We start from the raw sequence: 18,451 nt of genomic DNA, 5'->3' as shown, positions 1-18,451 counted from the left end.
AGAGGCCTGGTTAAAAATATGAAGCTAAATGCCTGATAATACATACAGCAAAAATTGTTCATTGTAGGAGGGGAACTTGCAACAGCACTTTTAAGGGACTCAGGGCTTGATCCTGCAAGGTGCTGAACACTTTGGCCCCGATCCAGCAAATGATGTGTTTAATGGTTAACTTCCCTCATAGCTGAAATCAAGCATATACCTAAATGCTGAGCTCATCTTGCAGGATTGAGCCCACAGGCAGATTAAAAATCATATATTTAAAATATATTGTACTTGTATGGTTACATGTAACACCTTGTTATGAAAATTGAATTTAAAATCTATCATACCCTTCGCTATTTATACTGTTTGTTTATCTTTTTCCATTGTGCTCAGCATGTACAAATGAAAATACATGGGTCAGTTTCACTTTTGTTTATACTCATTTTCTGTCTCAGGCACTAGTTGCTTGCTGTGATGTGTGGGCTGGAGAAACTGCTTCAGAGTGGGAACTGTTACTAGTTGAAGGGCCTGTTTTGCATTGCTATGCCAATTCACACCAGCTGAGGAGCTAGCCCTGAATCCTTTTTGGTTAGATAAAAACTATTTTTCTTTTAATGTATAAAAACAAATCATGGAAACATTTTCATTGCTTTTAGATTTTGAAAAAGAACCCTGAGAGTTGGGGGCAGGTTTGAAAACAGTAGCATTCAATCTATTAAAGCATATAATTTATATTGCATTGTAGCCCTGAGTCGACTGACTATGATGAGAGATTCCTTTCTTCTCCGAGAATTAATCCATATGTAATGATTCCCTCCCCTCTCTTCCTGCCCTGCCCCAGTTAGCACAGCTTCTACCACAGTATTGTGTGAGGAGCAGCCAAGCTCGAGCTGTAAGTAGCCCGCAAGAAGGAAACTACAATTCCCGTGATGCCGTGCATCAGCGCAGTGCGCGATGGGAGTTGTAGGTTAACTGCGTTTCTGTTCCCTCAGAGGAGGGATGAAAAAACTACCATTCCCAGGAAGCGCGGCGCTATAGCGCAGGCGCAGAACGGGGTCGGAGGAGGGGGCGTGCTCCACGGGGCTGTCTATGTCTGTCGGTTTCGGGCGCTAGTCGCCATTTAGCGCGGAGAATTAGCCGGGCCGGGCGCAGCGGCTCCTCCCCCCTACCCTCGCGAGGGAGACACCCGGGTTCCCCGGGCCGGGGCCTTGCGGAGGAGGCGGAGGAGGAGGCGGCGGCGGCGGCTTCGCGGGCGGCCCCGGTGAGAGACCAGCGAGGGGGGTTTCCGGCTCCCTGTGAGGCGCCGGCAGGCAGCGAGGGGGCCGGCCCCGCGGCGAGCGGTTACTTCCTACCGGGAGGAGGCCGAGGTCGCCATGGGCGCCGTGTGAGGCGAGAGCTCCCCTGAGTGACCGGGCCGCGCTTCTCCCCCCAGGCGGGGCGTGCCGGGCCTGCCCTCCCCTCTCGCGGCAGGGGTGTGCGGGGCCTGCGCCCCCGGCGCAGCCGCTTCCCGGCCTGGGCCTGACCCGCTTCCCAGCCCGGGGGGGCCGGTCGCTTTTCCTCTCCGAGAGCAGCTGGGCTGTCCCGCTCCGGGCGGCCAGCGGCTGCTCCCGGCCCGGCACCTGCCTCGGGCTCCTCTCGACTTCTCCCCCCTAGTCCCGTGTCCTGGCCCCGCTGCTGTCGCTCCATGTCGGCCCCGCTGCACGGCTCCCCGCGGCAGGATGGATGTGGACGCTAAGCAGGGACCCACCCCGCCGCTGGCTCAGCCGCCGCCGCCGCCAAGCCCCGCTGTGAGGAGCCCTTGGGACCCTCCTCTGTTGCAGCCGCAGCCGGACGCGCTCCCCGCTCAGTGACACCTCCCACCCCGCATCCTCTCAGCAGCGCTACCCAGAGCCCCGCAGCACCATGTCGGAGGGCGCCGTAGGGAGCAGCAACCTGGCCCCCCGCTTCCTGGCTCCCCCGCCGCCTCCGCCCAAGAACGGCTCTAGCTCGGACAGCTCCGTGGGGGAGAAGCTAGGAGCCGTCGCTGACCATGATGGCTCGGGGGCCGGAGGAGCAGGCGGCGAGGTGGGAGGCGGGGGCCGGAGCGAGGAATACCGGCGCCGCCGCCACACCATGGACAAGGACAGTCGTGGGGCTGCAGCCACCGAGCACCGCTTCTTCCGCCGTAGCGTGATCTGCGACTCCAATGCTACAGCTCTGGAGCTGCCTAGCTTGCAGCCCGCAGCACCCCCGGCCGTCGCCACTCCCGGGAGTATCACCCCGGTGCTGGGCTCCCCTCCTGAGCCAGCTATCCAGGCCTCCTGCATCTCTGTCACCCACGTCCCCCTGCTACTGTTGCAGCAGCCGTCTCTGTCGCTTCCCCCCGAGGAACAACCCATTCAGGAGCCCGCTGCAGCAGAGGACACCGCCCCGCTACTGCCCAAAGGAGAGGCAGAGGAAGCCACCCCCCTACTCCCTATTAGCACGGTAGGCAGCGCGGTCACCGCCAGCCGGGAGCTCCAGGAGGGGCGGAACCGACAACAAGAGGATATCGAGGAGCTCGAGACCAAGGCGGTGGGCTTCTCTCTTGACGGCCGCTTCCTCAAATTCGATATTGAGATTGGAAGAGGCTCCTTCAAAACAGTCTACAAGGGGTTGGACACCGAGACTACGGTGGAAGTTGCCTGGTGTGAACTACAGGTAAAAGAGGTGCAAATTCCCCAAGCACAGTCACTCCCCTGCTCCTAGCCTCAAGAGAAGGGTAGGATCCTCAGATGACAGGTCAGCTGTCCTTAGGGATGGGGGACACAGTTTTCCCTAGGTGCCACCCAGCCAGCCATTCCTTGAATGGAGGGAGCAACTCCTCCCATGAGCTAGGCTGCCTGTTTGATTCCCTAAAGGCCTCTTCGCCTCTATGAGGTTGTCCAAGTGCTGAGTCTTCAGAATCAGTAACCTCTTTGAGTCTGCTGGAGCACTTAGCCTTCATGTCTTCTAAAGGTAATTTGGAGTGTTGCACAAAATCCTTTACCTGAGGGAGTCCAGATAAAGGGGTTCAAGCTATAAAATTAGCATTCACACTTGTTGAAGCCTAGTTCAAGTCTACCTCCAGCTAAAATATTTTTTTCAGAGGATTGGCATTTTACATTAATTTAAGAGAAATGTATGAGGTAGGGGAAACACTTGCATGTGTAGCTTACGTCATTTTACAGGAGATACTCAAGAAATATGCTAGCAAAGTGCACATAATACAGAGGTAAACCAACCAATGTAAAATTAAACTTGAGCTGGTAGTGTAGTATGAATCAATCCCCAGTAGTTCAGCCTAAGTCCCATGGCTGCCTGTTGATACATTGGGAAGTAAATGCTTGCTTTTTGTAAAACTGTGAAGGCTAAAATTCAACCTTTCCAGGTAACTATCTGGTTAAACTGGTACAAAGACGTTGCCGTACGTGCCAGCTCTTCGCTTCGACAGAGCTAAGGCTGTGCCGAACCCCAGTCTCATGATGGCAACAGCAGCAACTTCAGCTCCATGGCGAGTTGGAGCATGTATAACTGAATGAGAGGTTGCTGTGCAACAAGGTTAAGGGGGAGGGTAGAGCTTGGCCTACCAGTTACAAATATCTGAAATAGGGGAATGGAGAGTCTCTGGTCTTGAAAAATTGGAGGGGGCAGAAGAAAGGCAGCAGTGGAAAATAATCTTCCCCATTGCTTCTGAGGGATGAAGTGCATGATCTCAGTGCTCTTTCCTGAATGGCTGCAGTATCTCATGTGCCAAAATTCTTTCTCCTCCACAGAGCAACTTACCTACTGTCACAGTAAAACTGAAAAATGACTGAGACCATCCTCAGCTTGTATTCATAGCATGCATTTTGAAAGCAAATGACATCTCTGCCAGTGTCCTGGGTAGCTATGCATCACCACATACCTAATAGGTTTGTGGTAATAGCTTTGCAAGTTTTTTTTTCTTTTCTCTTAAACAAATCATAAGACCTAGCAGTGTACTCAGGGTATTGTTGTTAGTCCTGTCTATGTTTAATAGTTGATGCCCAGTCAGATGCTAGGCGCTACTTAAATTTTCAAGGCGCAGTCTGAGTGGTGCGTTATCTGTTTTCTGTATGCAGTCTGATGTAATTTTGATTTGAAATCCTAACCTTATTCTCTGTTTAAAAGGCTCTTTGAGTTACACTCAGATTCATCTTAATATTCAGGTATTGTTTATTGTCCTGAAATGATTGTCAGCTTGGTAGTGATAATTTCTGACTTCAGCAGATGATATGACAGTCAGAATGTACTAATGGTTTTGGGGTACTACAGGAACAAATTGGCTAATAGAAACATCACATACTTTTTATTTACAAATAAGTCTGTTTTATAAACAGACTTAACAGATTTTGAAGTTAAACATTCTTTTATCAGACACTTCAAAAATAACATAATTGTTGGAATAACAATGTAAAACAGGGGGAAGAAAATCTTTACAGAGTAAGAAAAGGGTGATAGCCCTCCAGCAAAACCTAACTGGAATTCATGAGTGGTTTGTAGATTACATTATTACTTATATTCTACAGTTTGCAGTTTTAGTACCAACTGTGTGATAACTCCACAGGGTGAGTGACAAAGGTACAGGGCATGAACAGAGAATTGTCCTGTAGGCAGTAGAAATAAACTAGCAACTACAGAAATGAGAGCCTGTGATGCATGGTACATAGGATATTTTAAGGCCATGAATCTGCTGATTCCTCACTGTCTTCAGTTTTGACTGGAGAGGGACTCTGCAGTGATACTACACATTAACTTCAGTAATTATAGGAGGATGTCATTGCTGTTCTGTCAGTTACATTGAAGTTTTCTTGGTCTGCTCACTTCACTCAGACTCAACTGTACGGCTTTGCAAAGATGAACTGACACTTTATAAGGATCTACTGATTCAAGGAGTGTTGCAGAGAGGAGGAATTAGTGAACTCTTTGCCAACCTCAGGTGGATTAATTTCTTTTGTGAGCACAAATGAGCTCTGATTCTTTTAGGGCTGTCTTGACTTTGTGATCAATTTGTGCTTAAACTTTTCATCATTTTGGTGCTTTGAAAAGTATTATATGAAAATACAATAGCTACCTCTTGTCTATAGTTGAACCTAGTAAGGTTGGGGAAGAAATTCAAAGAATTAAATCTTTTTCTTTTGAAAAGAACCCTGTCCAAAATGTTCAGTTTATTTCTAGAGCTCAACACTAGCACTGCTATGTAATTTGGGAGCTGAAAGGGCATTCTAGACATAGGAGAGATGATGAGCATGGCAGGTGTCCCTTTAGTTCAGGAGGTTTTTTTTGTATCCAGTGCTACCACAATAAGTCACATCTGAACTTGGTAAGAATTTACTTAAGCATAGTGTGTAGCCACAGACACTGTTTTCTGGCTGACGCTCGTTTGCATGATATAGCAGCCTAACATGGTGTAAGTAAAACTTGCTACATACATGGTATCACGCAATTTGAAAAGATGATAGAGGAATGAAACATCACAGTTCTTATTTGCAGGGCACGTGATGGGGGAAAAACTGCAAATGCAGTGTATGGAAGCCTACCAAAACTTCTATATGTATTTAACTTATAGTCTTTTGAGTATACATTTAATGCCTAAGTTATCTGAAACATCTTTGCTGATAGGAAAGGCTAAAATGCCAATCTTTTTACTGTTTATCAAAATTGTTAAATATTTTTCATCATGAAGTGTTCAAATTATATAGCACTGAGGACACTCCTGCTAGAGCATTCAAGGATTTGGTGTATTACGCAGGCAAGCCTAGAATGGACTTGGCAGTAGAATGTCTGTTTAACTGTGGGGTTTCTAACTGGATGACACATCTGTCTTTGACTCTAAACTAGGAACCAGGTAGGGAGATCAAGGGTAAAATTTTTGGGAGTGTCTCATTTTTCAAAAGGAATGTAGATACTTAAATCCATTTTTCAAAATGACTTATTTTCCCAAGTCACTTTGGAAAATCTGACCATGTCTTTCAGAAGGCTGGATGACCGCATGGTGGTGTACCTTGTGTCTGTCAGGCTGAGAATTGTAGCATAAATGGAAAAATAAATGTATTTTTGGTTCTCCAAAAGCTACAGATGTGTAGCTTAATGGCAGTTCTCCCTTTTTTCAGGTAGGAAACGTGGGTGAAATTTCTGTTTTTTCTTTCCTTATACAGGGAAGTGGGAATCTGTGATCTGGAGGCTCTGGTAGTGATTCAATGGTAGACCACTAAGCAGCCTTGTAGCATATTTTGGCTTTGCTCCAAATGCTTGGTTCTCACTTCTGTTATTCTTCTTCCACTGGTTACATGGATTGAAGTGCATCTTCCATTGTCATAATTGGATGTGTCACAACCTCTTTCTAGATGCAGTTAGGGTCAGCACTCTCATAGGCTTCATGATGTAGATGGCAAGCACAAAATCAGTTAAATATCTCCTTGTGAATGGAATGGCAATAATTGAAAGAGGGGAAAATAGCTGTGTGTAACTCCATAACGTGGCTGGTTAATCTGATAGTTAAGAATTGTTTTTCATTTTTGAACAGCCTCTTTTGGTTCAAGTGGCATTGCTACTAGGAGGAATACATGATGCCTTATTCTTGTTACATTAAACTTAACTCTATATTATTGAGTAACTGTAGGTCAGAGGAAGTCACAGTTGCAGTTGATTATTCATGTAAACTAAGTCTTAGGTGTGGTCTGTGAACCTCCAGGTAAGTCCCTTCTTTCCTCTCATTGAGTCAGTTTTGAGTGGGATTGTGTAGTCTACTTAAGTTCATCAAATAACACAGACCTGCAGCATAACTGGTTTGAACTGAGAATCTTCCGAGTGATGTTGGATTGCTATGGGAATTGATCACTTGTGAAAGAGCACTAATACTGATAAACATGAAAGTGCGGTGGGTGTTAGTTAATTTGCCAGTCTGTGCAGACTGGTTCGTTCTCATGCTGTTGCTTGGACAGTTTAGGGTCACTGAATGTATTATGAGCCTCCATGACGTTCTGTCCTGAGCCAGATCTGGTGGATTACGGGGTAGGATGCCAGTAAGAGATGGGTTTTTAGGTCTTACAGGGCGTGTCTTTCATCTGCTTTCATTGGATCATAGTAGAAGATGTTTCTTGGAGAGAAGTTGGTAGGCATTCAGAGCAGATGAACATACCACATGAGAGTGTGTTGGGCGACCATTTGAGAAAGTAGGACCTGTTTAGTTAGAAAACAGATCTCTTCATTCAACTTGAATTTGTCTCCCTTGAGGCTTTTGATTATTTGGACATGCTTTACTTGAATGGTGTCCAACTTCTTTTCAATCATGACAGTGAGAGGCCATTTTTCAGTCTCATGTTTCAGAATACTGACCACCAAATCATTGTATATGCTTAGCCTCATCTCCCTACTTAGCAGGGTGGTTGGTTTCCAAAAGATGCTCTTAATGAGGTGCCCCACTACTGACTGTGCTTTTGCAATGCTTTCTCAATGCTGCCCGTGTTACTGACGCCAAAGGCAAGGTTGATGAAATCACTGACAGTCTTGGGTGGCTGCCCATTAAGGTGCTTGAGCACTCAGTGTTCAGAGTAATCAACTGGAAGAATTTTGCTTTTACTCCAATTAATTTTTGGGCTGACTTTTGCCACTGCGCTTTCCCAGGACTTTAAATGCTGCTACTAGCTTGTCTGTTGATTCAACAGCTAGTGTTGTGTTGGTGAGGTTCTTATCAAGGCATATGTCAAAAGTGCATTTACTAAGTGTCTAAACAAGTGCATGGTCTATGATGACATTGAAATGTTCTGGGGCAGCAAAGCATCTTTGTCAAATTCCCAACCTAATTTGGAAGAAGGCAGTTCTTTTCCCATGTAAAAGAACACAGTTTGAGGCGTCTCCATGTGGGAGATGGGACACTACAGAGGACAAGTATGTTGCTCCAAACTGAGGAACTATTCTGGAGATCAAGAATATCCAAAGTTATCGCTTCCAAAATTTGCTATTGATGATATTTATTCTCATGCTTTAGGTTTAAACCAGTCTCTAACTGCTAGAGATGGGGATGAGATCTATATAGGGGGCAGATGATCTCACATCTGCATACTGTGGGTTTCTTTCACCTTCATCTGAAGCGTCTGATAATGGGTCATTATCAGAAACGGGATACTGGACGTAAATTGACTTCGATCTAGTATGGCAAGTCCTACGTTACTGTGCCTACCTAGTATTACTTGTGTAGTTTTAACTGGATGGATACAAAAGAAATGAGGTTCACTGTCAAAGTAATGGCATTAAAGCACTAGATTTTTTTTTTTTTTGGCAATCGTATATAACTTGAGACAATTGCCCAGTCAAGTATAGGAAAATGCTGAAGGACCTTACGATGGAGGTAATATACCCACTAAAGTTTATTTGTCTTTTCATAAACTTGAATGCATATAACTGTGTGCAGCACTTATGAATTCAGCATGATCATGTGAAGATACACCACAGAGAGTGCCTAGATTTAACCCTTCCTAGAATAAGTCATTAACTGACTGGCTAGGGATGACTGGGAGGGAAGAGGATGATCACCAGGACAATCCAAATTGGGTCATCCACCATCCTTGTGGACCCTTTACATTGTCATCTGATCTGACCCTTAGCCTAGTGCCCCACCAAGTGGTTTTAAGGCATTCCAAGGTGTCTTGCCCAGAATTGTTGAGACGCATGCTCTAAGGGGTGCAAGAAAAGGTGCACGTTCATGGCATTCTTCATTCACAACAGAGTGGGCATGCTGTTAAAGAAACATTCTGCAGCTAGCTAAAGATCTCTGGCTCACTCCAGACTGCATTATTGTCAAGGTTTCTTAGAAAATGCTCTTAAAATACTTGGATTTTTTTTTAAAGTGATCAAGGATTTTTCAGTAGAAGAAAACTTTGAGAATATTGGGGTGTAGGTGGGAGAGCTCTTATTAGACTTTCAATTGTAAGTCAGGACTGTAACTTAAAATTTCAAGTCTGAGCTTAAGCTTGCATTGATGTGTCTGAGCTTACCTGAAAAGTGGAAATTTAGCAGACTGCAGAACATATATCCTTATTTTGAAGCCCATCTCCTGGTTAAAATGACCAGGTACTGCTGAGTGACACATAAGAGAACCTGGCATGTTAGCAGGCTTATGCTGGGAGGAAGGAATTGTTGTGGGGGAAAAAGCTAGTAATACTTTCCGTGCAGAAGGAGATATGGTGCCCTCTGCTGCTTGTTTAGTGCTGTTTTAAATGCCTGAACTTGGGATGCTAGAGCCATCTAGTGATTCACAGGATAGGCAGCAGCAGTACAAGCTTGTTCCCTCTATTTTACCAGTAAGACTAAAATGAGGTGGAAGGCCCACCAAGCCTCTTCAATTCTTGGCATGTCTGAGACAGCCAACACAATTTTTCTGTGCTGATTTATGATGTGGAAACTCTAATGGGAATAGTTCAAGAACCAACAGACTTATTTCAACTAGGTCAATGAGCAGTCAACAGACTGTGAAACTTTTGATAACTATCAAATTGAGTGCCTATTCTCCCAGTGCAGGGTAACTCCCATTGACTGTGATGGGAGAATAGGGCTCCTTAAGCCACTGATGCAGAAAGGAGAGATTCTGTCTCATGACTTTTCAACTCCCTCTTTATCTAAATGGCTGTACCAGTTCCTACTTTTGCTACACCAGTAGCTGAAGATAGGTTGTGAATCTAATCTGCTTCTTTCCCTGCCAGTTAGATATACTTTTTTCATTTTTAGTTGTCTGCCTTTTCTCCCCCTGAACCCATACAGTGAATGACTGTGAAATGTGCCCATAATCTGTAGTATACCTCTGTTCATTGGTGGTAGAGGGATAGGACCCTTGGTTTTTGAGTGTTTTGGCATAAGTTAGATAGAATAGTTGTGTTGGGATGCATTTGGATGACAGACAATACCATGTGTGACAGATGACTGTAGTCTGGTATTGTTAATACAGCTGGTCTGACCAGACAGTCTTGCTTAGCCTTTAAACGTCTACTCAATTGGTATCAGTTACCTATGCTTGCCTCTTTTTTTTTTTTTTTTTTTTTTTTGCTGGCTGATCTGTATTATGGTGTTAACTGCCCTAACAGGAGATGGATCATTTCTGCCTTACTGACTCTTTCTGGTGAGTTGCTTGGACTAATGCATATGAATCTTGAACAATATGAAAACATTGACTATTTCTCTCCTTGTTAAGATGATGGACACAAACTAGAGCATATGAGTATTGCTATTAAAAGATGAAATCCAGGCGATTATCTTAAGGATTTAAACATCTGTGTATGCTTATGTAACCTACATCTGTTAATAACAGCTTCTGTGTTACTGCTAGGATTTGGTTAAATGTTACAGAATGTCAGCATTTCTTTATTTTCCAGATGAGCTTTTAGAGTGACTTTATTTCTTAAAGCCTTGATATATTTCACCAAACAACTATTTTTAGTTTTCTCTCCCCTGGTGCAACTGTTTACAATTTAACTTCAAGACACTGCCCACATTCCTTGGGGTAACAGCAATTTTTTTCTGAATAAACCTGTTTCATCAAGAGTTATGCATATATCGGAAGCATTAGCTTCGGAAATCCTGTAGGTACTCTATGCTGAAATGATCTGTGCTGTTTTCAGCTGGCTTGGACCCACTCAACATCAGATACTTTTAGGCAGGGGAAGGAACCATGAGAAATTATGTCTAATTTGAGTTGAAGGGAGCAGTTGAGACTTACTGAATGCAGACCTCGTTCTGTCTCACTGTAGGTTAACTACATCAGAAATACTGGTGGGAAAACTGACTGAATTTGTTAGAAATCTCCCATGTTGAGCTTCCAGCAATATTTTTCACTTCAGTATTGCACTCGGGATCTAGGCAAGTAGGGAGCTATTGTGTATAGAGTGGTCGTTGGAGGAAACCTAATGCTGGTCACATGCAGAAAATAGCATACAATTCACTGGTTTAGTGAGTTGTCAGATTTACCAGAAGCATGTAGTGTGCTGGAAACTTAACAGCAAAAATTAAAGTAGCTGATGGCAGAGTGAGCTCTAGTTTCCTTTTCGCGCCTTCTTTTTTAGTGAAAAAACCACAAACATCCTTCACTTGCTTATTGATTCAGCTGCTAATCTGAAAATGGCTTGGCCTTTTCTAAGGTGTTTGCATCTGAAAATTTTACCGTGGACACTTGCATTTTTCATCTTGATGGAAACTACAGGCCAATTCAAATTTTATGATGAGATTTTGCTGTTCAGATACATAACAGGCTAAGGGAGCAACTCCTGACAGAAAAGCCCCACTGTCTTATAGGTGAACTCGGAAGAATGTAAGGTTATGAGAGTAAACTCAGATAGAAAATCTGGAATAGAATTCAGTATCTTTCTGACAACTCCTGCAGCAGATCAGGTACTAGATGTATTGGTGTTTCTTCTCCACTGGATTTTACTGGTGACGTCCAGAAGGGGGTCCTGATGCATGGGCAACTCAGGGCCTCCATATCATTTGCCCAGGCTTGTGCCCTGGAGACATACACAAAACACTATATTCCCCTTCATCAGAAAAAAATACATTACTATGGAATTTTTCTAGAGTGGGAGTGGTGAAAGGCCTGGTTCTGGAGTGCAAATGCATTCTAGGACTTGTCTGCACTAAAATTTCTGTGCTTTACATGGCTCAGCTGTAAATTAGTGGTCCCCATTGTTGATCCCAGGGTAGAAAGGGCTCTGGGTTGGTGTTGCCCTTTGTTGTGTGGATTGGCTCTGGGCTGCTCTATGCAACATGGTGTTTAAAACATCAGTTGCTGCCTGAAGCTTTAAGAGCTGTTGAAATTAATGTTCTAGAAAAAGTGCTCATTTTGAGACTACATTAACGAGCACAAGGGAACTCTTCATGCTTTCCAGCAAGGTCCACATGTACAAGTTAGTGCATGACACTCCAGTGAGCACTAAAACTTACACTCCTCTAGTGTGGGTGAAAACATGGTGTAGATAAGCCCTAAGTCTCTTTTCATATTGCATTGGACAGGGCAAAACTTAATGACTTGGTATGACAGATGACTTCTTTTATTGTCTATTTGGTAAGTTTTCAGTCTTCTGATCTTCGGAAGCTTCTTCCAAGGGCCTTAAATCGTAAAATCTTTATGTGAGGGAATGTCTGGTGATCTTACTGTGTGTAGACCAGGCCTTACATGTGGGCACTATTGTAATAGCCTGTGATTTGCATTTTTCACAAAGCTTCTCAATTTCTAGTATACCAGAGCTAAAATAGTCTTTTTAGACGACTTACAAAGTAAAGATGCTTTCAACCTTGAGTACAGCAACTCTTGTTTAAAAAAACAAAAAACCACAACTCTCTGCTTTTTTGGTACCTCTGCCAGATTAGTAATCTTCAAAGTGTCAAGCAGCTTCTATAGTTAAGAGAAGTGTGCTGTAATACTTTCCCAACGTATATAAAGACAGACAGGAAGGAATATAAAGTGCCTGTCATGGACCAGGTGTAGACAATATTTAAAATACTGAGCGGGAAGAAAAGAAAACTGGTTCTCTTGCTGCACTCTCAATTTGACTGGCAAAATGACTTATTTTTTTAGAGGCTTTAATACATGTGATGGCACTTGCTTGAAATAGGACAAATGTCCAATCTTATAGCTAATGTTTCATTAAAACTAGGGAAATCATCCAAACAAATCTCATCTTTCCAACCTGAGACTTTATTTGTCTTAGGCTTGGGGACTCATAGCAGTTGAAGCTCCTTTTATCCAAAGTGTAAAATAGAAGTGAGGTCTGCTGTCCAGATATTAGAGACCTGAAAATAAAACTAGTTATGACCCAGTGCTGCTGACTGTGCAATTCCTCATAAGAAACTTTGAAAGCTGATGAAGCATTTGAAAGAGAAAGTTGGAGAATTGCAAACAGTTCCACATTTTATATGGTCTTGTCTTTAAAAACAAAAAAAACCTTAACACTTTAAAATGTGTGAACCAGGATGGCATAAATCTGCCAGTAAATGTTCAAATGTGAAAATTGCTAGTCTACATGAAAATAAGCATCTGCTGCTTGTGCTCAAACTTCTAGACTAAAACTTCAACTTCAGGTTCTGCTCCTAGCTTCAGTGACTCTCACAGATTTTGATTAAGTCACTTAATCTTGTCGTGCCTGCATTTACCCATATAAAATCAGGCTCAGGCTTATTTGACTCTGACAAGGCTATTGTGGATTTAATATTTGTGAAAGACTTTGAACATGAGAAGCACTGCAGTTATACATGCACTCGGAATTTCCAAAATGTGTGGTACCAGGGTCAGGCAAAGTTAATTAGAATGTCTGGTGACTTACTGGATTGTCCTGTTAATGTGTTTTGCCTCTGATCACATATTATAGAGCGAGCTGTATGGCTCATCTTTTGCACAAGGTGAGATTTAAAGCAATTATAATTAGATGTCTATGAAGCAGTTTATTTAATTGGGGAGAAAACGAAACACTTAGTCTTGCAGCAATATCCATGTATTGGTTAGTGCTAAATGACTAGAAAATTCGTAGAAAACTGCATGGTGGTTTTGACCTCTCTGAAACCTCTAAAGAGAACACGTTGAGTGTACTGATGAAGGGCACAAGTGTTAAATAGAAACTGTCTTGTAGTTACAATTAAACTACTTAATGTTGCTCCCCCACATTTGGGTCAAGTGGAAAAATGGGGAGACTCTTCCAATCATAAAAAGTCTTACTTTGTACATTGTTTCCTTCAGCCAAATAATGGTACTTGACCTATCCCTTTTCTCTTGAGAACTTGGGACAAAACAACTGCGATCTAGTGACCACCGGTTAAGACGCTGATTAACCATTACAATGTTGCTGAATTTTAATGAACCCGTACATATGCTGGGTTTTAAGACTTGGCAAGAAATTCTGGTTGGTGCTAGTAGGTTCCCACACTCCATGCTTCCCTACTTGAAGGGCTTATCTACACTTAAAATGCTACAGCAGTGCAGCTACACTGGGGCAGTGCTTCAGTGAAGATAGTACTTATGCCGATGGGAGAGGTTCCCCGATTGGCTTATGTAATCCATCTCTCCTAGAGGCAGTAGCTAGGTCGAGGGAAGAATTCTCTAATCTAGCCAGGGCCCTGTTTGGACCTATATTCTTCGGTGGCCAGTGACAAATTCTGCAAAGCAGTAGAATTACTTAGTTGTGGGAACTTTAATTTCAACTTGTAAAACTACAGTGGATAACTATTCTGTAGTTATTTGGACAGTAAAACTCACAATTAATATATATATATTCACATCCCACTTAATAGTAAACTTTCTCAAATTAAATATCAAATTACAATAGTTACCTTGTTATGCTTTTAAAAACTTGTTGAAAATAAGTAACATTCTATTCACTTCAACTTTTTCTAACTTACTGCCAAATTCCAGTTGAAGCTCAAACAATGCGTAACTGCATTGTGGAGGGCAATCACAGTGGACAAGGAAGATTTAGAAATAGGGGAGGGAACTAAGTGAGTGGCTTTTGTCTGCTGGATCGGTGGTGGTGTAGGGCTTTTTGTCGCTTGGGATGGGAATGGAATCTGAATATGAGGGATTTCAGCTTGTGTTTTGGGGGGAGGGAGTTAGATGACAGTTTTTTTTTAAATGTGCAGAAAGATTTCCCCCCCCCCCCCCCCGCTCTCCTTTGCATGAATCCCCTCCTTACTTTCTGTGGTGATGGTGGGGGTAATGTTGGCCTGTAGGTATAGCATCTACTTTTACCCAGGAGAAAGATGCAGGAGAGATTTCTCTTCTGGTTTCTCACCTATTTCAAGCAACATGCTGCTTGCCTCCGTCAAAAGTGTGAGCAAGGAAAGGTATCTGGATGGTGCCTGAAATAGTGCTTTGTCCCCAGGACTGCCCATCATGAATCTGCATTTAGTCCCTCCACAGCCACTTGGCAGATCAGGGAATATTTTTTTCCTGTGGTGACCATTCTGTGGAAGAAAGTGGATTCTGCAGCTATGGAATTGTGGTATTCACAGAAGTTGTGACTGCAGTTCACACCTGTATAGATGTCTTGACACTTAGATCTATGTGCTTCCAAATTTAAAACTACCAGCTTGTAATCTAATCCACAGTTGTATTTCAGTAGGCTGCTTCTTTCCCCAAGAATCTACTACTTATCCTTGCTTCTCCCCCCTCCTCACATTTTTTTCTAGGAACGGGGAAAAAAAAAATCCATGTACTAGACTGGACTGTAGCTGAAAGGATATCGTATTTCAGATCTGCCTTCTCTTACTTTTCAGATGACCAAAACATAAGCAATAGCTGAATTTTCTCTCTTTTTGGGGGGGAGGAGGGAGAGGTCAATGGCAGTCAAACTCAGCAATTTCTTTTCCAATTCCCTGAGTTTGGTGTGGAAGTAGCTGTAGTTTGCCATTTTGAATAGTCATACTCACGTCATTAGGATGGGATGGAAATATGTCAGTTGTTTCAAATGTAAATATTCAGTGCAACAGCTGTAAGTAATCAAGCTCTAAGGTTAGTAGCTAAGGCGTCACTTTCTAGGACTGTAGGCATTGCTTTAACAAAATTGGAGAAAATATTTGACAGTTCCAGAACTGTTTTGGTGAAATAAAACTAATGAGCAGCTTTTGTTACTGGCAAGACTCAATAACACACATTGTTTTTGTTTTTTTTGTTGGGGGAAGAGGGTGAAGTGGGCCCTCTTAGAACTGTGAGTTCCACCTTCCATCATTCCTCAGAAAATCCTCTTTTCGAGCCATAAGTCCTCATAGTGACCACGTCCTGTGGGCTGTTGGAGGATGAGAAGCCATTGATGCTGTTTCTAAAGCAGCCAGAGAGGTTGCTGTTAAGTAACTTAAACTCCTTCCCTGCCTCCCCGCTTTCAGAGTCCATCTGTCACTATACTATTCTTAGTTTTGGGGGTGGACTCTTCTGGCATTGTTCAGTCTCCCTCTTCAACTGAAAACTACTGATATAGCCCTAAATGAGTTACATTTAAGGAAAGACAGGGATGCCTGACTTTATTTAGTTGTAAATAGCAAGGAGCCACTTATCAACAGAAATCTTTTTTTAATGAGTCTACCTGACATTGATAAATGGAGGGGTCAACTTTTATTTTTCAGGTTAAGGAAGGTATCTGCTTCCCTCAGACTGTAAATGAGACTTAATTTATTCATTAGTTTTGGGAACGGGGTTTGGGAGACTGCAAATCGCCATTGGCCATGTGTTACATGCACTGCTGAACATAATGTGAAACTAAGTGCCATAAAAAGTTAAGTACCAAGTAAATGGTTGAAAAAAGCCTTTAATGGGAGAATGGCCGTGGTCATTAATTTAGTAGAATAGTTCTTGTGAAGACAAATGTGTGAGGCTGTGGTTCTTGGCTAGTGAAGACTGAAATGATCAGAACAATTAATTTAGTTCTTGCTTCTTCTGCCCTTCCTCCCCAGAATAGTAATGTGCTCATGCTAAAAGCTAGGGTGTGGGGTGGAGGGAGATGGGACTAATCCTGTTCCAGTTGAACTTAATAGCTGTCAGAATTTTGAAGTAAGCAAAAGAGCCAACCTTGTAAAGTTTCATCTGGCTGAAAGGGATACTCCTAAAGGTGCTCTTGAATGTATGGTTCTGTAGCAGACTACCTTCTAAAAATAAATCATGTGCAAGCATTAACCATAACTGGTTCCCTTTAGTTTGCCAGTATTCACTGGCTTGATAAGAAAAAGTTACCTATCTTACATTAACTATATAGTTTTTTGAGATTTTTTTTGTCCACATGGATTCCATTCTTGATGTGCATGCATCCTCTGTGTGTGAGATTGGATTCAGCTGGTCAGCAGTGTTCTTTGGGGCCCAAACCAGTGACCTCCCTATCTAAAGGCATGAAGGGCTCAACTCCTAATTTCCTTCGCCAATACAGAATCCTAGAGGAGTAGCGCTACGTGGTTGTGGGATCTGATACGGATCTGATCTGGAAGATTCCTGTGAAGATTAGTGTCTCCTCAAAAGTGTGGACTATGCTCCACGTAGTTGCCCTACAAATTTCAGAAATGGACTCATGGTTACAGGGGTAGTGGCACATGTCCCCTTTTGTGGTTTCTGAGTGCACCCATTCAGGTGTCAGACCTCATGCCTTTACCTTCCTGTGGTGGAATTCCATACTTACTCTTAGTCCAGTCCCTAGGCAATGATACCCTATGTATTAGTTGTGCTTATCCATCTGACTGAGTTCTGACATCTGCAGTTCTTCTGAGTCTGTGACCAGTAGTGTTCAGTGACAAAACAGCCTTCTTAAAATCAAAGTATTGTTTTTTGTTACTATATGTTAAAATAATTTAAGATTTAAAAAGGATTTCAAACCCAGTCTCCTACCTAAAGGCTTGCCATCCCTGAGGCTAACCTAGGCGGGACTAACTTAAGACACCACAGCCGGTGGGTGCTTGTGTCTCAGCTTATTTCCTTTAACAATTCCCTCATCACTTCATAGTAGTCCTTTTTAAACCTGCCACAGTTCTTTTAACCTCTGTTGTGCACAGATCTTTTCCTGTCCTGACGCTGTCACTTAACAAAATCAATCTTTTTCTCAAGACAAGTGACTTTTCAACATTCTTTTCCTTCCTGCTTCGGCTTTCCTTAATCCCTATTCAACTACACCAATATATTCATACGGTAAAGCTTCCAATAACTAGGTTAGCAAAGAGCATTCATAAATTATTACAGACCAGCTCCCCATCTATCCTCCTCTGTTCTTCCAACAGACTGTTGAGGCCGCCTGAGATGGGGTGGAATGAGCTTTAATAGGTGGGTGGATCTAACCTGGCTAACTCATAACACATTCTTATACAGTTGGAAGACCCGTATCTGCAAAGCCCATGCTCAGTCTAGGTATGTCCCTTGTATGTCTTTTGTCCTGTTAAGGTAATTTCAGAATGCCCTTACTACATCAAGTGTATGAAGTTTGTTTTCCTTGAGATTGTGTGAGGCTTGAAAGAAACTGGGAGGTAACTAATTGGTTCATATAGAACTCTGAAATAACCTTGGGAAGGAACTTGGGATGAAGCCTGAGAGTAACCCTGTCCTTCTGAAACACTGTAAAGGGGGCATGCCATGAGGGCCCAAATCTTCCCTATCTTTCAAGATGAGGTCATGGCTACTAACAGGCAGCTTTTATCAATAGGTGGTATAGGGAACAGGTTGTTAAGGACTCAAAGTGTGGGGACCCATCAACTCTAGCAGTTTGACATCTAGGAGGGAAGGGAGCTCCCAAACAGGGAAAATCATGGGTGGGCGATGTGCAGATACCGCTGCTAATGGACTCTTGTGGAATTAATAGAAAATCCATATTGTTGCAGGCTTAACAAATAGCCATTTCAGCAATATTGGACTATTGTCAAGGAAGACACTGGTGCTAAGGTGCCTAAATAGAAAACCTCTTCCCTTTATAAAATTGAATCAGTTTAGCTGAGGCTTCACTGGTTCGGAGCA

The 18,451-nt window shown here is 43.0% G+C and overlaps 1 protein-coding gene across 6 annotated transcripts in view; it reads left to right on the top strand.

The window, feature by feature from the left end:
• The first annotated feature begins 1,617 nt into the window (after positions 1 to 1,617).
• The window catches only part of WNK1 (WNK lysine deficient protein kinase 1), a 165,217-nt gene continuing 148,383 nt past the window's right edge, over positions 1,618 to 18,451 (top strand). For 2 of the 6 annotated variants that reach the window (XM_074939008.1, XM_074939003.1), the window contains exon 1: positions 1,622 to 2,661. In XM_074939008.1, the coding sequence (XP_074795109.1) occupies positions 1,885 to 2,661 (777 nt within the window). In that variant the 5' untranslated portion in view covers positions 1,622 to 1,884. Of the gene's footprint in view, positions 2,662 to 18,451 lie in introns of all 6 variants that reach the window. The other 4 variants (XM_074939013.1, XM_074939026.1, XM_074938996.1 and 1 more) reach the window with 3 other exon arrangements.

This window comes from Natator depressus, chromosome 1, assembly GCF_965152275.1.
Source record: "Natator depressus isolate rNatDep1 chromosome 1, rNatDep2.hap1, whole genome shotgun sequence".
Taxonomy (NCBI): Eukaryota; Metazoa; Chordata; order Testudines; family Cheloniidae; genus Natator; species Natator depressus.
The sequence above is the reverse complement of the archived record's forward strand: the minus strand, read 5'-3'. Positions and strand labels throughout refer to the sequence as shown.